At 35.8% G+C, this 21698-nt stretch overlaps 3 protein-coding genes across 6 annotated transcripts in view; 1 reads left to right on the top strand and 2 right to left on the bottom strand.

The window, feature by feature from the left end:
- The window catches only part of LOC136037819 (uncharacterized), a 34380-nt gene extending 20155 nt beyond the window's left edge, over positions 1–14225 (top strand). For 3 of the 4 annotated variants that reach the window (XM_065720653.1, XM_065720655.1, XM_065720654.1), the window contains exon 2: positions 12257–14225. In XM_065720653.1, the coding sequence (XP_065576725.1) occupies positions 12257–13894 (1638 nt within the window). In that variant the 3' untranslated portion in view covers positions 13895–14225. Of the gene's footprint in view, positions 1–5721; positions 5928–12256 lie in introns of those variants that run through there. The other variant, XM_065720656.1, reaches the window with a different exon arrangement.
- A 3156-nt stretch (positions 14226–17381) lies between these two features.
- Positions 17382–18606, bottom strand: LOC136037818 (protein TAPT1 homolog). The gene is given in 2 exon segments (XM_065720652.1): positions 17382–17751; positions 17753–18606. Coding segments are annotated over 2 exon segments (963 nt in total). The 5' UTR covers positions 18475–18606; the 3' UTR covers positions 17382–17510.
- A 1059-nt stretch (positions 18607–19665) lies between these two features.
- LOC136037817 (apoptosis-inducing factor 3-like) overlaps positions 19666–21698 on the bottom strand; it is a 73106-nt gene continuing 71073 nt past the window's right edge. Inside the window, exon 11 of the mRNA XM_065720651.1 lies at positions 19666–19821. Coding sequence (XP_065576723.1) covers positions 19700–19821 — 122 coding nt within the window. The 3' untranslated portion in view covers positions 19666–19699. The remainder of the gene's footprint in view (positions 19822–21698) is intronic.

Below are 21698 nucleotides of genomic sequence, written 5' to 3'. Positions count from 1 at the left end.
ATAAGTTGTCTGTCTGTGGATCAGGTGACGTCATGTTTCTGTGTCGACTGACGTCATTAAGTTAGTTGTCGTCATTTTTGCTATGACGGTGACGTCATTAAAGATATTTAAGACATATATGTTCACGTAGAAATCTATTAATGTATAAGTTTAAAATGGCTGATGAACTTACAATGGCAAAAGCCGATGAAGATGCTCAAAGAGTCTATGCCAAAAAACTTGCTGCTGATAGAGAAAGTCAGAAAAGAAAGCGTGCCGAGGAATCAAAAGAACAGCAAGGAAACAGGCTTGAGGCTAAAGAACGCAAAACCGCGCAGTTAGATGAAGATCCACCTGGACAGCGAGAGTCAAAACATATCAAAACTGAAATGATAGCGATGATGATTGGGTTTGGGATTTTGACTTGGATAAGGTCATCAATGCCTACCAGATTTTAGTTAAAAAAACAAAGGTTCGGCGATATGTATTTCATAGTGAAGCTGAAAAATAAAGAAGTAAAAGAAAACTGAAAAAAGAAAAAATGTAAAAAACTAAAAAATACTAAAAAGAAAAAACACTCAAAGAGAAATTACAGACCGGGACACAAATGACGACCGGGACAGAGGGAATATAAATAACGACCGGGACACAGGGAATATAAATGACGACCAGGACACAGGTATTTAAGAATATCGTTCAAAGACAAATTTTTAATTGTAAGAAGACCGTTGAAAGAGAAATTTCTAATTGTAAAATGACTGAAGAACCTACAATGGCAACACCCGAGGAAGCTGCTCAAAACGAATGTATTCAAGCCGAAGTAGCTGAGTTGGTAAAGCGTTATGTTTCAGGTTCTAGGTCCGAGAGGCTCCAGGTTTGAACCTTGGCTTTAGCATTAATACAAAAGAAGAAAAAAACTAAAAAAGGTAAAAACTACAAAAAAACTAAAAAGAAAATATATGGCGCGTAACTAATATGGCGCGTAACGACTTACGCGCGCGGGGGGGGCTTGGGGGGCGCGAAGCGCCCCACCAACTAGGTGTTGGGGTGGCGCGAAGCGCCACCCCAACAGCTAGTAGGGAATATAAATGACGACCGGGACACTCAAAGAGAAAGCGACCGGGACACAAGGAATGTTCGATTAGCAATCACCATCAACAAAGCACCGTGACACAAATGACGACCGGGACACAGGGAATATAAATGACGACCAGGACATAAGTAAAAAAAAAAACTAAAAAAAGGTAAAAACTACAAAAAAAAACTAAAAAGAAAAAAAAAACTAAAAACTAATAAAAAAAAATAAAAAAGCTAAAAAACTAAAAAAACTAAAAAAGAACAAAAAAACAAAAAAAGAACAAAGGTTCGTACAGACAACGCTATAGGTCATTCCAAACAGCGGGGAAAATTATACTAAATATCAGAAGATTTCGAAAATTTGGTTTCACACGGAATAGGACAACTGAATAGGGATATTCTAACTACTAGTCGATCATCTTTGATGGACACGTACACTGAAGCGTATTCTGGTGTGTAGTGAGGGTTTTTTTGGAGGGGGTGAAGAAACCTAAAAAAGGTAAACTTTACGAAACATACCAGAAAGGCTGGAATAGTTTAAAAAATGTAGGCTTCAGGGAGACAGAGAGACAAAAATTCAGGGAGACAAAAAATGTAGGCTTTCAGGGAAAGGGCAATAACTAAAATGTTTCCGGAGGGAGGGGGGACAAATAATACGAATATGAAGTTTCGTTTGATGATTTGAATAAGAAATAACCGGAAGTTACAGAAAATTTAATATAGTGGCCCAGGCCCCTGTTTCCCCTTTGTATACGTCCCTGGCTTCTGAGGAGTCTGGACCGAAGGTTCTTCCTGTGTGTGGTCCTGGCTTTTGGATAATTCAACCAGGGGTGGTTTTAGAGTTGCATGCCTTTCCCCAAGAAAGATCGAAGTCGCGCTAACTGACGGGTTGGAGGGGATAAAATACCTCCGATGGGGGAGCCAAATTTTATCAGTGCCTCCCTCCCTAAAATTAATTGTATCCTTTTTGAAGCCAACGATATCATTTAAATAGATGCCAATTTTTCGAGTTGTTTTTCATGAGCCATGATGACTGCTGGCTTGCAGCTATTAAAATTTAAATAAAAGTACAAAGAAAAATAATAATTCGGATGGTAAATTTTTACGAGTACAACGAACTTGGGAAATTAATCTTCAAGTTATTCACCTGAGTATTCTGCGGTTTAGAGAATATGTGCCCAGATCATCACTCATCGAAAAAACGTAAATTAGAACTGAAATGCATAGAAAATGCAGGATGTGGCGAAGGTTTTTATTACGACAATTTGTGTCACAAAGGGTGAATTTATGTAGCTAAGAACAGTTATTACGGTCATGCAATTTGGAATCAACTTCAGACTTGTCATATATCCGTGCCACGAGTGAACGTGGGTTTAATTATCATGGAGAACCTTGGTAAATTCGCTGAAACAGCAAGAAACATAGACTACAGTTAACAAAACAAAAGACGAAAAAAGGGAAATGATAGGTATAAAAAATGACAACCTAGAAATCTCAGTGAGCAGTTTGAGTAGATCAGAAAATCCCCTTCCTATACATATTCCGGTTGGGATCTGATTAAGAGTGAGCACATATCTTGCCTGTGGAACGTAGTCAGAAGAGTCTCCGTGCAGGGGGGAGGGGGGTGCCACCAAGATTTTCTGGTGCCTTCGTTCGTCTTTTTTCTACCCATTTTAAAAATAAACTTTTCAATTTGGGCAATTATTGCCACCCATCACACTGCCCCCCCCCCAAAAAAAAAAATTGCTCTGGATCCATCTTTGTCACCATATACTAGCCTACTTCTCAAATACCACATTTTCACTTTTTTTTATTTCCTTAATATCGCCCATATATGTAGTGTTTCGGCCAAGAAGTGTTTCTTTCCTTTTTGCTGTTTTTCTGATTATGAAGAAGCATAAGATATCAATGAGGGTTTCCCAACTCTCCACCATCTAGTATACTTTTTGGGCACTGTTTGTTCTGCCACGCGTGTTGCGCTTCCACCACGCTATACCTCATTTCTTTGGGCATCCTACACATCGCACCACGCATTGCACACTCAACGTCATGTGCTGCATTCTTCCACCACGCAATTTGTGCGTCAACTGATGGGAAGGATTTTTTGAAAAAGTGTAACCCTTCAGGTATTAATCGCTAGTAATTATTTCTACGTCAACCTGCTCTGGTCTTGAAAAAAGAATTAGCCCGTTTTCAATGAATCCTCTAAGCCAATGGACCAGTAGCTTCCTGTGACCAAGAAGTTTTTTTCTGCGACAAGCTTGAAAGCTTACCGTATCTGGTATTAATAAATAAATAAAAATAAATATAGTTTGTGTTAATTATAATACTTTAGTTTCTCTGCTGACTGGCTACTACTACTAACAACTCACCACAGCACCAAGCCGCCTGAGGCCAACAGAGCTATGTAGGCTCCTCCTCCATCCCAATCTATTCAGAGCCTCCATCTTTACACCCTCCCAAGAAGTTTCCGTTTCCTTTTAATTTTTCTTTATGACATCTTCCCACCCCAGACCAGGACGACCTGCTTTCCGTTTAGCCTTAGATGGTTGGCCGAACAGGAAAATCTTTGGCAATCTGTCATCCTTCATCCGCAGAACGTGCCCTAACCATCCCAAGCTTTCTTTCGTTATAGCCTTAGAAAGCAGGATTGAACCACACTATGTCTTCGAAATATCCAGAACTTCTGTATATGTTTTTCACTGTCTAAGAAAAGGACCTATCCCTATTGGAACTCTTATCTGTTTCGTCATAGAAAGGCAGTGTGGTCCCTGAAAAAATACCATATCATGTTTATCCGTGACATTATTGAAGCCACGTGTTAAGTGTTTTACTGTACGTTTAAGTGGTCAACATTTCGAATTCCATCAGCTTGAGGAACAAGTTTTCACATCATCTCTGTCTTATCAACCTCATTTGAGTCGCCTAAACCTGAAATTTCAAGTTTATGAGAAATCCGGCAAGGCCAAGTTAGAAAATCGAGTTTATGCGGAAGGTTAGGCGAAGTCGCAGCGCAAAATGAAAGGAAAAGTCTAAAGAAATTCAAGTTGTTGTTTTAGTTTGTCCTAGTAAATGCCCCCTTTCCTTTTTATCTATGAATGCTAATATTGTTGTCTTTTGTCAGTATTATCGAGTATAGCTCAAAAAGACCAGTAACGGTTCTAACAATCAAAACCATAGACATAGGACTTTGCTTCTCTTGGGGGGGGGGGGGACCCTGTTGCATAAAAGCTGTGTTCTTTAAAAAGATCAGAAAGTTTCAAAGAAGAATACTAAGTTTCTTCGCGGGAGGGGGTGTGCTCTCTAGCTTTTCACAGCAAGCCGTATGTTACTAGTCTCCAGCTTTAACCCCCTTGCCCCTTCTACTCTGCACATATGGTCAATGGTCACGATCAAAGTAGACGGGTTTGCTTTAGCCAATGAAGAGGAGTAAATCTTACAGAAAAAGGAACTGCTCTGGGTGTAAAGCTTTTTTTTAAAAGCTTAACCTATGAATTTTTTTCGAAGTTCCTCCCCTTTGAACAATTTTCTATGGTTGCCCTGGATTATAACGGAAGATATTTAATTGAGACCCTAGCGTTATTCCCCTGCCAAATTCCTAGCCAATGCCCTGATACTTCATCAATATTATTTTTCTTCTTCTGGCAGAGTTTTCACCTCCACCGATTTTTTGCGAGATCTACTAAGTTCCCAACCCATATCCCGACGAAACAGAAGATACCAGAACTATTTTTTCGGTAGAAAATTTGTAGATAAAGGTGACTCTCAGGCTTAGAGCCATCTACTGATCTCTATCAAAAATCTCTTCATCCGATCAAAGCCCATTCCACGCTTCTATCGGTTAAAATTTTAAACAGAGGATAAATTTTTTAATAACCTCTACCCAAGGCTGTATCCAGGGGACGTAACTAATGAATTTAAACACTTTTTGCTATAAAAGAGTAGGGAAATAATCTCTCTTCCCGTTGCTTTTATTTTAGTTTTGATTAGTGTGACCTAAAAGCAGGAACGCACGAGGGAGAGGCTTGGGGCCAACCCCCCAAAATTTACGTTGTTCCCAAAGTTCATGCGTGCCTGCCTAGCCTGGACTGGTTGATTAGAATGTGTTGTAAAGAATTCGATAAAAAAATTGCATCTTGTTTTGAGGTTGATTGTAATCTTAACCACGTGTCCTTTTCGTCTCGCCTATTCTTGCCTTACCAAACCCGGTAATTTGAATAATTTTATTAAAACCATAATTGAAAAATATTATCATCCTTTCGCCTATTTTATACCCAATTATTCGTCATGTATGGCTTAAATTATCTGCTATAAAAAATTAGAGAGTAAAACAAAGGGTAATTTTACGGTAATATAATAATCTATTGTGATAAAAGATACCAAAAATAAAAGAGAGTAAAAGGGATAAATAAATAAAAGAGAAAAGGTCATAAGTGCCGAAAAGTGAAATCTCACCTTTGAAAAGTAAAAACAATTAAGCACATTTAAGACATAGTGATCGTAATTCTAACTACTCTATTTGTTTTCATATACAAAAATGCCTAACAGATGTTAAAACACTGAACTGGAAAGTTAAAAGTGATCTTATGCTCAGGACTATTAAGGTCTTTAGAATTTTATGAGGAGTTTTTCACTTTTCGCCACTTGTTTTACACCTTAGATCGGCCCTTATTTTTTAGGTGTGGCATACATTGTGCCACGCTTAGTTAGACTCTACCAAATAGTGCCACCTGTTACATGCTTCTAAAAAATGTGCAGTGTATGGCTCATTCCCACTATATGCTGTAGTTACCATAAGGTGTATAGGATCTTGAAAGTTGGTGACCCCTCGTAATTATGTAGTTGAAAAGAATAATCTTCTCATTATCAAGGTATAGTCTTTTTGATTAAGCAATGTAGGGCTGCCATATGTATCAACTATCCATGCATCTGGCGTGTAACATCGTGACTTTCGAAAAACGTCATTTTCTGATATGACTTTCAGACTTTCAAAAAATGTCATTTTTTGATATGACTTTCAAGACTTTCAAAAAATGTCATTTTCTGATATGACTTTCAGACTTTCAAAAAATGTCATTTTTTGATATTCTATTTAATCTTATGTCATTTTGATATAGTATATTGCTTAACAACTGCACCGTCAGAGATTGTCAAAAGTGGACAAGCCCACAAATTTATCTAGTACGATTAAAAACTGTTCTTTAGCAGAAAAGCGTTCTATTTGTTGATAGTTGCGAAACTTTATGCTTCCCATTTATTTTTATTTATGGGGAGGAGAGCTGATACTTCTGCCCTTCTTTTTGGGCCTATTAGCTATTTTGCACTCCAATTTTATTTATTTCAGTTTTATGTTAATTGGATATTGTATGTAGCTTAATAAGGGTTCCTCAGAAATTATTAAAAAAGATAAAGCCGCAATTTTTCTACAGGAATTCCAGAAAAGACCAACATTTTTTTGAAAGTTGGAAAATGGTAATCCGTATTTCTTATGCATTTTGATCTTTATAGGGAGGCTGTTACCCCTACCCCCTTCTGTGGACCCTCTTTTATATTGATACTTCTTACTTAAGGTAGTAGTTATACAACTACAGTAATAAAGTAGTAATTATTTCGATCTTAAAAATGCCGGTTTCAGATCTCAATCGAAGTTTTATTTCCACATATTGCACAATCAAACTAATTAGAATAAGTAATAAGTATCACAACATTTGCTATTGTTGCTCGTGACATTTATAAACTGCTAATCATGTGTATTAATTATATTTAATTACGGTATGTATTTCCGTATAAAACCTTTGATAAACCGATATCAAATGTATCATTTCCTTTCTTTTAAGAAATAGGAGGCAGTTCCATGCATGAATGTATGGTAAAGCCTGAAAATGAAATGGTAAGGCCTGAATGCTGTCGTTCATTGACAAAGATTTTGAAGACTAGGTTTCTTTGGAAAAATTATTCGGGACCCCTTAAGTGGATAGTGTTTGAATTTTGGAATTGAAATGAGCAGAAGTATACCCAATCGGATGCTAATACTGCCACTACTACTGACGACTCAGAGGAGAATCCAGTCAGCACAAGTGTGTACGCTTCTCCTCCGCCCCAGTTTATCAAAGTTTCGATTTCCTTTATACCCTTTCTGTATGACCTGATTTGACCTCTTCCCACCTATTTGGGGACGACATGTTGTTTATTTGGCCTTAGACAGATGGCTAAGAACGGGTAGATCTTTTCCAAGCCATCTTAATCTTTCTTTCTATTATTCTTTCTAATATTTGTAATATTCTACTATTATTCTAAGAAATCTATATTTATTTCTAATATTCATAGAAAACATGATCACATTTTCCATACAGATTTATTGATGGGTTTAAAAGGTACCTGTGCCTAAGAATATCCTCAGTTGATTTCCTTGGAATATGTTTAAGGCCCATTAACACTGAGATCTTATTAATGCTGAGATTTAGCTAGCACTAAGTTTGATTGTAATTGTGCCTTTTAAAAATTTTAAAATTTTTAAAATTGTGCCTTTCAAAAATTTTCCTCGGCTTCTGGAAAGGTCGATAGAACCGTACTTGACCACCGTTAATACCTTGGTTTCTAAGTATCTAATCTAGGTTTGGTAAAATGAACCCTATATTACATTTCTGGCAAGTCTTGCTGTTGAAAATACATGAACAGAATTTTTTTCTAAGTTTTAATGTATTTAGCTTTTTTTATTAATTATTTCCGCATACATGATTAAGTTGGATAATTCCAATAGTAATATGCTTAATTAATAATCTTGAACACAGAATTCCCTAGTGTTCTATAACTATACCTGGCTTGAAAATGAGACACAGAAAGTATTTAGCTGAAGTTTCTTTAGGTTATGGACATTAGGGAATGATTTTTGTCCCATGTTGGTGGCAGCCATGCTTACAGTTGCCTACATATTTGCTGGGATAATACGAGCATAGGCTCAAAAACTCTTAAACTAACGGTTTTCTTTGTCAATTTAGGGAATTATCTATTTACCCGACCATCTGCAAAACAATTCCCTGCTACAAAAATAAGACATTGACCTCAGGAGGCCAAAAATAATAATACGAAAGCAAATAATGAGAAAAAAATAATAATAAGAAGAAGGATAAAAATAATAGATGTGACCCATTTTGGGTTTTTACACTAGTACTACTAACGACTCGCTGTCGCACCAAGTCGCCTGAGGCCAATACAGCTGCGTAAGCTCATCCTCCATTTCAATCTATTCGAAACTTCTCTCTTTACACCCTCCCAAGAAGACCCGATTTCCTATAAATCCTTTCACATGACCTTGAACACACAAAAACATTGATTTAGCTAAGGATAATAATATAACGTTCTAACTTTAGTTAGAAGTCCTCCAGGTGAATTTTTCAATATCTTGGTGGGGGGGAAAATTTAAATTTTTTGGATTCCCCCCCCCCCCCCCCCTGAAAGAAAAAATCACCCTCCCCCCATAAATGTTGAGCCTGGATTATTTGAGGAAACAAAAAGCAAGTTTATTCATCTTTCTATGGCTCAGCCAAACACCAGCCCTCTTTTACATCAATACTTGCTTATGTGGGCCGGATTCAGTTTTCTATTAAAATGAGTTTTAAAAAGATTTCTAGCCCATGCTCTTATTACATCTGGTAGACCATCTGGTGGCCACTTAATTTATATTAAGAGAAATGACATTAAGGCGTTCAAAACTTAGTATTAGTTTGTTCAATTTATCAATATAATTTGGTTTATATATAATTTACATTATTTGCAAAATATATATATATATATATATATATATATATATATATATATATATATATATATATATATATATATATATATATATATATATATACTAGCTGTTGGGGTGGCGCTTCGCGCCACCCCAACGACCGGGACCTGTGTCCTGGTCGTCATTTATATTCCCTGTGTCCCGGTCGTCATTCGTGTCCCGGTGTCCCAGTGTGTGATTTCTCTTTGAGGGTCCCGGGCGTCATTTATATTCTTTGTGTCCCGGTGTCCCGGTCGTCATTTATGTCCCGGTCTGTATATACATTCGTTTTTGAATTGGTCTTTTTTTTAGTTTTTAGTTTTTTACCTTTTTTTAGTTTTTTTTAGTTATACCTCATGATTCTAATGATTGCCCTTGAGCTTTGTTGATGGTGATTGCTAATCGAACATTCCCTGTGTCCCTGTCGTCATTTATATATCCCCCTGTGCCCCCCGGCGTCCCCGTTGTAGTTGTGTCCCGGTCGTCATTTATATTCCCTGTGTCCGGTCGTCATTTGTATCCCGGTGTCCCGGTCTGTATATACATTCGTTTTTGAAATGGTATATGATGAAATAAATTTGTGTATTTTTCCCCTTTTTGTCTTTTTAGTTTTTTTTTTGGTTTTTACTTTTTTTTAGTTTTTTTCTTTTTTTTTTCTTTTTTCTTTTTAGTTTTTTTTCTTTTTATTTTTTTTAGTTTTGTTTTTCTCCTTTATTTTTCATTTTTTTTTCTTTTTTAGTTTTTTTAGTTTTTTTATTAGTTTTTAGTTTTTTTTTCTTTTTAGTTTTTTTGTAGTTTTTACCTTATTTTAGTTTTTTTTACTGGTCGTCATTTATACTCCCTGTGTCCCGGTCGCTTTCTCTTTGAGTGTCCCGGTCGTCATTTATATTCCCTATGTGCCGGTGTCCCGGTCGTCATTTGTGTCCCGATGTCCCGGTCTGTAATTTCGTCAGTCGAAAACATGACGTCAGTCAACACACAAACATGACGTCACCCGACAGACCCACACACACACAGACAACTTATTTATATATATATATATATATATATATATATATATATATATATATATATATATATATATATATATATATATATAATTTTATATTCATATAATATAGTTTTATAATTCATTTGTTTACATAACTTGTTAATTTGAAAAATGCAATTTATTATGTTTCTATGCTTTAACTTAATTTAATGTTATTGATATAAAGAAGTTAAGCAATTTGTTTTTCTGGAGATATTTTATTCGGGGACAAATTTTTTAATGACGAAACTAGCTCAGAATCATAATGACTTAATCAGACTGTCAATCAAATGTTGGGAATTTTCTGTTCATTTGCGAATGCTGATAAAAGTCTGAATATTTTGGATTCATATTAAGAAGCTTTTATCAACGAAAAATAAACTAGATTAAAAAGTTAATTAAAACTAGTTAAAAGTTCCATTGCAGCAGGTCTATCTAACAGGTCTATCTAACAGGTATATCTATCAGACTAAATTCTTATAAATGGCAAAAATATTTCCCTCTCTATTTCTCATTTTTTTCTATTTCTTATTTTCTTTATCTACTGTTTATTAGTTTACAGACTATTAGCTTACAAGACCCCTCCTTTTACAGGCTATAGAGCCTCTGTTGCAAAGAGTCGGAGCTTAGATGGGAGCAATCCCTCTTAGAAGATTTCTAGTAATTTTATCCAATAACGGATATCTTTAGTTTCATTTTATACAGCTTTTTTCAGGGTTATCCCAGGGGGAATATACCACCACTGATCTCGCACTCTTTAAGCTGAAGATTAATAAAAAGGCTTAAAAACAGATTTTAAGCGGGGCAACGCTTAAAATCTTGTTGGGGACAGGGGTCTGATCATTCCATAACGGCTATGCTGGTGATGATGTCTGAATTTCTTCGGAGGGCTTTTATTGACCCAATATTGTTATCTGGGGCATGCCCTCCCGGTCCTTAAACCTTTCTGCAGGTGAGCATAACAACGGGATATTTATTTCACATTTAAATTTTCCCTACATTTGATATTGTAGGCTCACTTCATAAATGTTTGCCCAAATGAAGGGGGGCTACGGTGTAACTCCCCTTTCCGTATTTACCTGAGGGAAGGTACTTGCTAATTGCACAGAATGCACTCACGAAGTGAAGTTAGGTCAATCATAATGAAATATACCAAAATATGATGAAAATATAATACTTAAGTAACAAAATACTACAACAAAGAATTATGAAAAGCAGTCCGTCCAGAACGCATTATGTTAAATACCTAACCACCTCTATATATTAAATATTTAACTAAAATATACCTCATCATAGTTCATTTCACGAAGGAATAAGATAATTATAACCGAATGTGAGACAAAGACCGGTTTGCTCAGATCTAACAAACAAACTTTTCAAGTGTTCTGGATAATTAACAAGTACCGAGGAATTTTCACGAAAAGCTGGAAATTTGTTTTGAAATATTTCCTTTTTGAGGCAATAGGTCCCTCTCCTCCTACTGAACGATCGATTGACCTCTCTCAATTCTGTTGTTATGCAACTATGCAGTACCGCATAGCCGAAAAAGAAGAGATTTCTTTGTCTAGTCTAGGCATTATAGTCATTGTAACGGTCTATGAACACAGAATTAACTTTAAGTGGGATACAAAAGAAATTGCGTCTCACCATTTGTTACTGACTTGAAATTACTTCATCTAAATTACTTTCAGAACATTAGTTTCAAAATTTAGTTTTTAACTTCCCATTGTTAACAATTTTGACTGGCGTCGTAATCCTGTCTGTGATATTGTTTTTGCTTTTTTTCAGATAAATTATCTCCCTCAACCTAGATATTTAAAAAAAATATGGACTTTGTCTCAAAACAAAAGGTACAATCCTGTTGAAGCGATATGCATGGAAGAACACGGGGCTGTGGGCTGTTCTTTGCGTTTTGAAAGGAGTTTCAAGGTAAAATGATCCTTCGTGAGACAAAAACAGGGTATTGGAAAAATCCCATTTTGGGTAGTGTCCAAATGTGGTAAGAGGGACTCCAATCATATATAAGGTCTTTCTAGTTTCAATTACTACTGCTACTACTAACAACTAACCGCAGCACCAAGCCGCCTGAGGCCAACACAGCTACGCATTTTCCTCTTCCATCTTTTGTTATAATAAAAAACTTAACATTGTTGTGGCTGGTTGGTATTCCAGAGGGTGTCTGAAATGCCCTCAAAGATTTTACCCCTTTCCTCTGTTCTTATTATAGTCTAAACCCTCCCGACTCCCTTGATTTGGCCTTTCTACTAGGTCACAAATATTGTAAAATTCTTAGTGTTTAAGATAGTTGCTTTTTTTTTAAATTATCTTTTTCTGCATAAAATAATAGTATTTGTCTATACTTGTATTTTTCTATTTATTTTTTTTGTTTTCAGGCTCCAAAGATGGGTAGAAATTGTCAACGCTTCTGTTCAGTAATAGTGGCTTGGTCATGTCTCTGCTTTGTTGTGTTTCAAGTGGTAATTCACAAAACACCGAATCAATATTCAGCGCCTTCCATTAACTCACGCTATCTTCTCGAAAAACTAACAGATCCTCCCGGTACAACGTCGAAAACAGAGGAAAAAGAATTCACTGATACTGACGATGAGGAGGACGTGCTAAATATAGATACTTCTCCTGCCCTAAGTGAACTAGAAACTGCTACGTTTCTACAGCGCAAACTTCACAACCTTCCGTACGAATTCTACGTACGGTTCAAGTACCACGTATTTTCTAAAAATCATTCTTGTTCTCACTTTCCCAGCATTTATGATATAAAATTCAACAACATTTACTGGCAGGAACTAATAACGTCCAACGGAACGTTTTTCTTATACGGAGCGTATTATGATAACCGTCCTTTAAGCTCTATTGGCCCATCAATACGTGTCCTTGGTCTGATTGACCGTATTGAACCAACAGTCCCTACTTATTGTCAAATGTGGTACCAAGCTAGTCAAGACCCAGTTGTAACAAAAGTGTTAGAATATAAATATATGTGGAATAAGAAATGGGGAAATTACAAACAAGGTGTATTACAACCATATTTAATTACGTGTAAGATACCAGATCCTTTGAAAGGAATTCCGCCAGTATCTGTATCCCTTGTGCAGAAGCCGTGTGATGCCGCGCGGACAAATTTACGCGTCATCAATGACAGACCAGAGAAGAAGGGAAAATTTGCTGTGTGTGTGAAAGGATTAGATTTCCTTGATGTCGACTTATCTGTGCGACTTATTGAGTGGATTGAGTTATTGAGTATTCTCGGCGCTGAAAAAATATTTTTATACGAATTGGAAGTGCATCCAAATATATCAAAAGCTCTAAAATATTATGAAAATTTGGGAAGAGTTGTGGTTACACCATTAACACTGCCAGGGGATTTACCGAATTTTCCAGGTCTTCGGCATCATTTTTTAAAAACCAAAATAACCAATAAACGTCAAAATGAGTTAATACCATATAATGATTGTTTATACCGCAATCTATATAGTTACGAGCATATTGCCTTATTGGATACTGATGAAATAATAATGCCTTTACAGACTAATAACTGGAACGAATTAATGGAGATTATTTTGACAAAAGCTTTTATTAAAGGGAATTACACAAGGGCGTCTTACAACTTCCGCAATGTCTATTTCTGGGATGATGCAAAACATTCTTACCATGGTTGGAACCCAGAGATACCCAAGTATATGCACATGCTGCAGCACATTCACCGCTCGGTGAATTACACAAAGCCTAACCAGTACGTAAAGTGCTTCCACAACCCAGAACGGGTGCTGACACTGCACAATCATTTCCCGTTATCGTGCTTGGAGGGGCAGTGTACATCATACCCAGTTGAAACAGATGATGCTCATCTACAGCACTACAGAGCAGACTGTGTGACCAGTTTGAGGAAAAGCTGTGAAACTGAATTTAAGCAGAATACAACTGAGGATGTTAATGTGTGGAAATATAAGGATGAACTTATTTCACGTGTTAATGAAACATTAAGGGTGTTAGGATTTTTTAAGGATAGGTAGCGTTTGCTTACTTGGTGAATTCAAGAGATGATATTTGAGAAAAAATACTTCAATTCTGTGATTTATTCTGATTGGAATTGTGGTATTCTAATTTATTAGCTGTTACCAGCAGATAAAAATAATATCCTTGATGATGAGTGTATAAGAGGATATACGATATATTTAGTCATTTGAAATGTTCATTTTTATTCTTGGAAATAAGTGATTTTGCCATGCAAAATTTGTGGTAAATTATTAGAGGAGTCGTAACTGAATTTTCGTTTGAATTTGACGCTTTATTTTGAAAGTATGGTATTTTTTATGTCTAATCAAATTACACAAATGACCGTAACATATCTTTCAGAATTATAGGTCGTTGATGTTGGAGAGGAAAGGTTCCTCGAAAAAAGCTGAGGGGCTACACAGGGATCCCAAATCGGGGGCTTGGAAGCATTTTCCCACCACTCCCCTAAAATACGAGAAATATCCGTTTTTGGTTATTTCATTGAAAAAACTGAAAAAGACAAAATTACCTCCACTATGCTTCTAAAAATTCCTTTTTGTATCTTTACTAAAAAAAAAAGAAAAAATTCCCCCCCCCAAAAAAAGTGAATTTACAACCACAAGGCTTCTTACAAAATGATATCTGGCAAACACGGTAAACTGATATTTTGGAAAGCTCTCTCAAATAATAAAGAAACGCAAAAACTGGTCGATTTTATACAATATACGAAATTTGGGAAATTATTTATACATTTTGAGATTCTTAGTCTTAAAATTCCAAGAGGAGAATTCTGGACCCCTTCCCCACCCCTGAGTTAACTAGTATGAGCACAAATTTCGAGTTGGGACAAAGACTGTGAACCCCCATTCAACCCCAGTAGACGTTAAAGCTACCATGATCAACGTTACTGTCACTTTTCAAGAAACTGGGACTCAAGCGGTACACGCAAAGAGAAGGCTAATTCAGACAAGTGTGATCAAATTTGAAAAATAAACGCAGAAACTTGTGTTTTTGTGGGAAATATAAGGGAATTAGAGAAAAAACGTAAATATCTGGAGATTCCATGCATTACGATTCTAAGAGGATAAGTTCTTAAATCAGGATTAATCCTCTACTTTTTGTTTGGCCGCATGTGGATGGCCAAACAGCAAAATCTTTGGCAACCTGTCATCTCTGATCCATAAAACGTGGTCTAGCCAACGGAACCTTCCTTCCTTAATAGTACTAGAAAGTGGGAATGAATTATATTTTTGAGACGGTTTATTGTTTTATATAGTTAACCGATTGACTAAAACTGTTCTTAGACCATCTCTCTACTGATATTGCAGGGGCATTGGGCACCTTAGTTCCCACATCATACCGATTGAAATACTTGTATTTGCTGTTTCTAGCTTGGCGTGACCTATTTTGTTTTCATTAAAGATGTCAGTGGTGGTAAGGCTGGGCTAGATAGGCTGCTGCCCCAAACGGTATCTTAAAGTTTTTTTTTAAACATATTTTTCATGAAAAGTTTTCTAAGAAGCATGCTCCTTTTGTTGTTTGAGGCCTCATCTCGTTCGTATCTTCAGTCATTTCTAAATAAAATTTATATTTATTTGGTCCTGCAATGGCGAGGATCAACTCCTTATTAGGATACATCGATATATACATATAACTAAGAAGGATACATATAACTAGGATACATGGGTTTTATTCTTGTCCCGGTAGAACGGTTCATTCCAGTTCTAGCTATTGAGCAATTAGAATTCTTTTGAAAAATTAAAAAATATTAGTTCTGAGTCCCAGGCAGTAACCGTGAAGAATAAGGTGCGTTTTGGTAACAGATGCCGACTCTCTGCCCTTTAACTGATTTACCGTATATAGTATTAAAATATACGTATATAGTATTTAATAGTATTAGACATAAAAAGAAACCTGAAAATTTGGTCGTAATACTATTTTTTTCCTTATTTTTGAAAGTCATTCTCTTCAAAAATGGCTCGGAAAGTAGCTTGGAATAAGAGAACGTGGCAGACCGTAGTAGAAGTAATGTGACGGAACTTTGCTGGCGATGGAGCATAATAAGTCACGCAGTGTGGCAAAAAGTGGTGTCGTTGAGGTAAAGGGAACCTCATTATATCCCCTATTTGGATATAATGTGATTAATTTGGTCGTCCAGTAGAGAGTGAAGAATGAAAGCATCAACCTCAGTATAAATATCTATATGGACAGTAGCGAAAAGTTTCTTTAAACATACACACATTCATAACGCGTTGTTTGGGAAGCTCTCAAACCGTCAAAACAATAGTTTCTCGTTGTGATGCGCTAAGAATTTGTCATTGTGCGTACGCGAAGGCGCGTTCATGAAGAGTGGTTTAACTTGTGTGTTTTTTGATTTGTTTCAAAAATCTTCAATGGAGAGTATAGGACTTTTCGCCACTGTTTGTATGTATTTATACTGTGACATCAACTGTTCATAGATCATCCTTGAATGATTCGGATTAGTAATAGTTGTGACATTACATATTTAACGGAGTTTAGGGAAAGCGGAATTCAAGGACTATCCTGTGTCCCTCTGTTATGAAAACTTATTCTTTCCATGATTTCAACAAGAATTTGAAGAAGCGAGGAAAAATATAATAGTCAACTAAATATGATCGATGATTAAGCTTTTATCAGATACTAAATTCAACTGAATTAAGGGTTCATCACTCTCAATGCTGACATTGCATTAAATCTGACATTTAACTAATGTTAGTAATTCAAAAACAATGAAAAACTAAACGCAACAGAATATGGACCACATGCAATTTCGACTGATGGAACCTTGCTATATGGAAAATATAAGAAACAAATGATTATTTTGCAAAAAAACTGCTGTATACTGAATTGCCTTCGTATTACACGTGGAATGCTAAAAATAAATCATTTGAACGTCGAAAACAGGGTAAGTCAGTCGACGGCCAACCTACCATCTTCAAAGATACCACGATGGGAAGACTCTACACCATTCACCCCAATCAACATGAATGCTTCTTTCTCTGCCTGCTTTTGGGGAATGTACCCGGTCCGACGTCCTTGAGTATATATATATATATATATATATATATATATATATATATATATATATATATATATATATATATATATATATATATATATATATATATATATATATATATATATATATATATATCTATCTATATTCACAGGTGGGACACATGGATACAACTACAATGGCGCGTAACTAATATGGCGCGTAACGACTTCCGCGTGTGGGGGGACTTGGGGGCGCGAAGCGCCCCCACCAACTAGCTGTTGGTGTGGCATTAACAGCTAGTATTTTTATATATCTACCTTAAAAATTTTATAAATCTATACTTAATTCAAATTAGGCAAATGGATGTCGTTAATCTTGTTAGTGTGAATGATTTATACTTTGCGCCCTAATTTCTGCAGTAAAAGAAGGCATTGAGGTTTCATCCGAATTTGACAAGTCACTTGCATCGGTGCAATTTGCTGTAATCGAACTACGGAGTTGAACACTACCCGTACCTAACGGTTTCGTTGTAAAATATCAGTTTTGAGCTTGTGTCTTTATCTAAATGACCAGGCAAATCGCCACCTTTCCCGTCAACTGAAACAGCACGTTCATCATAGAGTGACTTTACGTCGCCTCACTGAACTGTGAGAAAGACTTCGACCTTTCGGACTCTTCAGAATAACGTCACCAGTAGCTTCTGTAGGCAACCAGGACACACTTTTACTCCGCAGTTTGAGACCAATTAAAGCGTCTCTTTCAACTTCATCTATTAGAATTTCAGTGTCCTGTTTGCTTTTATTGAAGCCTTTGGCTTGTTGATGATCATCTATCAATTCACATGAACTTCCAAGAAATAAAAGTGCTCAACACTTTTACTGAAAAGAAGGCGAGCCAGAGGAAGAACAAAACGATAAAATCGGAAACTTCCGTCCATCTGGTTGCTTGTAGTATAATTCTGATCACAAGCACAGAAAGCGGAATAGGAGTAAAACTCATTTTTCGGGCTACGATATCCGAGTGATCCGTAGGAGCAAACTTCTGCTTTGTTTCAGCTAATTCATAAGCAAGACTTGTGGTAAAGTCCTTGTATACATCGATTGGTATATCATTGAACCGAGTTATAAAAGCATGTTTGACCCAATCAATTATGGGCTCTGCCAATAAAACTGCAATACAATTAGGAAACAGAATCCAGAAGCGATTTTCTTTCCAGGCATACTCTCGCATAGTTTGAATCACAACCATTGACAGCAAAATAAAAAGGTGGAAACGTTCCCGAATATCAGCATATGATAGTTGGAACAAATTGTTTTTCTCAAACTTTTTAAATTCACTTCCTTTTAGCTCCACAAAATTATTAGAAAGCATAATGGTCAGTAGGGCTTTATTTCGAGAGTTCATAGCCACGCTTAAGGTAGTAGCCTGACAGAGTATAATCATCGTATGAAAGATTATGCATACAAAGGCCAAAATGAAATGAGGAATCACTCCCAAGTGCTCGCGTTTTCTGCCTCAAGGTTCTGTGGCCGTCCAAAATAGAGCATCAACAATGTCTATTTGCAATAGATTATACATCTGCAAGACATCTGTTTATATCAAATACATCTGCTTATAGCTTGTAAAGACCTACGTCTGTCCAGCTACGTCTGTTTCATTAAAAGATTCAGTCAGAATTAACTTGTTTGCGTAATTTTCATTATTGTAAAAAAATTTATTTATAACTCTCAAAATAATTCTAGGCTTTAGAAACAATCGAGAGTTGCTCTCACTTATTTAGATAAATAATTTTTTAGTCAAATTAGATAAATAACAAATAAAAAACATTAAAATACGAAATAAAATAAAATAAATAATAAACAGTTAATTAGAAAAATAATCTTAAGCTTTTGAAACGATCGAGAGTTACTCTCAGTTAATTCGAGTTATACCCGATCCCAAACTGTAATCACACTTGTCGAGGGAAACGAAATTACACTTGACTGCAACACCAATAGCGCTTAATTTGGTGAACCTATAAGCAGATGTCTTGCCCAAATACTGAACAGAGTCTATCAGCAACCTCCAACATACTATAAAAGATGGAAAGCTTGATAATACTTAGATAATACTACTAGTTCTTATTAGATGATAACCCACAGCCGTATCTATTTTTAGAAGTAACCAAGAAACTAGAATAATGAACAACCCTTTAAGTATATCTACCTTTTCATGATCATCTAAAATGCTTCTTTTTCTCTGATTCCGAAAACATATAGAGAAAGGACGGGATAGTAGAGATAATATTACTGACAGCAACCGTAATGTGAGATATGTAAAGAGGTACAAAAACGAATCAGCACACAGAAAAACTCTAAAACACATAAATTTTTCAACTTGTTTTGGAATGTTCATAAAATGGTAGACTTTTTCTCGCCTTCTATTGAATCGCTCTTCTTCTCTTTACATGACGTATCCTCGAAATAATTCTGCTTTCCAAAATCTCCAAAATGACATGCTGTTTTAAACAAAGTAATGAGGTACATCCATCAAACTTTGAATCTAGTTCCACTTATTTCTTTAGGTATTTGGTGCGAGTTAAGTACCTTCCAAAATCACCCCCTTTTTTTAATATTTCCCCCGAGCAAAATTCTGGATAAGGCCTTTAAAAGATGTAATAAAGGATCAATTTGCAATAAGCTAATTTTCGGTTACCGAAGCAATGCGACACCTCAAAGATCCTTCTCATCAAATGGTTTTAAAAACGTAATTTCTGTGTTAAAACCTTACGAAACAATAAATTCTTTAGTATAAAAAAATTTTTTTAAAAGATACTTGATCTCATGTCAAATCCAGGAAAAGACTTTTTCACCGATTGAAACTTTTTGCTTCTTTGGGGTTCTGTCTTCAGGTCTGTCAATAGCTGTACAGTAAATGCCTCTTGCGCTGAAATATAGGCAGTAATTCAATACCCACAGTATAGTAAAAGTTTTATTTGCGCAAGGGTTTGTAATTTTTATTCTTTTGCAAAAATAATTTAGCTTAAAAAATACCATCTTTATACAATAAAAAGAGGATAAACATCCAAATCTTTATTTTCCTACAGAATCAACCTGCTAGAATCAAATTATATTGCCCTTGAGGGATATTAAATTAAAAAAAAAAAAAAATCGAGTAAGGTAACGTAGTGAGGTAAGTAAAAACGAAAGTAAGGAGCGACAAACGCAGCTCCTTTCATATACGAAGAAATTTCTGTTCGTTTTAAGTTTTAATGTCGCTCCTTAGACAAACGCTTCTACTGTTTGATTCAAACTTCTGCTGTTTGATTCAAACTATGCGAGAGTATGCCTGGAAAGAAGATCGCTTTTTTGTCAGTCAAATTTGTCATTAAATTATCTTTTTTATTAGTCTAGCAAATGTTTAAGTTTATAAACTGAATCAATTGCCTTGCCTGACGCTCATTGTAGAATGGCCCATATTTTGACTTCAGATGCTCGTTTGCCTCTGAATTCTAGGCGAAATTATTGGTCTCATGTTACAATTCTAAATTCTTGGTTCAACCTAACCTTCGACCATAGGTAAGCATCCCTTGTTCACCTCTCATTCAAGGCAATCAATTTTAAATTCATGGGTCAACCTGCCTGAGACTCTTGGCTGGCGATTGAATCCATTTTTCAGTATAAGTCCAACTTTCCAATATATTTGCCACTCTCCCGACGTACTTTCCACTATAAATCCCAACTATCCATTATAAGGGACAATAATGGAAATTTTCCATTATAACGGAAGAACCGAGCGTGAATAACCTTAAAGAATCTCAACAGCTTGACTCTAGTTCGGCAATGTGGAGTGATAATATGAAAGGGGCTGCTTCCTCATCAACGCCCCGCTCTTTACGCTAAAGCTTGACTCTTTCTCTCAACTCTTCTTTTTAAAACAGTAAAGACTTTAGCGTAAAGAACGGGGTGTTGAGGAGTCCTTACTACAGTTCGTTCCCACGAACTGCTTCATAAAGAAAAATTGATTGCATCTAGCAATCAATTGATATTAGGTGATATATGTTTTTTTTCTTTTCCAGTATTATATTCAAACATATATAAGATCATACAAGATCTAACTGAGAATAAAACAAGAGTCGTATTCAATCACAAACAATTTCAAAAAAAATATTTTTGCTTTCTAAACAGGTAAATCTTAGCTCCCTAATTTCACACTATACGTCTCTCAAATAAAACTTATTAAAATAACGCGCATAAAATAGCCTTTTTCTTATATCTAGCCGAAGAAATAAAATAAATACATTAATTCCTCCAAATATAGTAATAGAGGCAACAATCTTAACAGGGCCTTTTGAGGGTGAGGCTGTTCTTATTCCTCGCATTCCCATGATTCCAACGGATTTGCCTTTTCAATTTAAAAGATTGCAATTCCCAACTCGATTAGCATTTGCAATCACCATCAACAAAGCTCAAGGGCAATCATTAGAAAAATGCGGTATAGATCTTAATACAGATTGCTTTTCCCACGGACAATTGTATGTTGCATGTTCGAAGGTCGGTAAACCTGACAATCTATTTATATGCATAGACAATGGGACAGCGAAGAATGTTGTATATTCGCAAGTTTTACGTAGTTAATTTATAGTGTATATGTATATCTATTTACCTATCTATCTATATAAAAATAAGTTGTATGTATGCATTTTTGTTTGTTTGTAAAAAGAGGGTTTGCATATGACGTCATTATAAGTATATAAGGCTTTGTATATGCACAGACAATGGGACAGCGAAGAATGTTGTATATTCGCAAGTTTTGCGTAGTAT

The sequence above is a fragment of the Artemia franciscana genome, chromosome 17 (assembly GCF_032884065.1).
Source record: "Artemia franciscana chromosome 17, ASM3288406v1, whole genome shotgun sequence".
Classification (NCBI taxonomy): Eukaryota; Metazoa; Arthropoda; class Branchiopoda; order Anostraca; family Artemiidae; genus Artemia; species Artemia franciscana.
The sequence above is the reverse complement of the archived record's forward strand: the minus strand, read 5'-3'. Positions and strand labels throughout refer to the sequence as shown.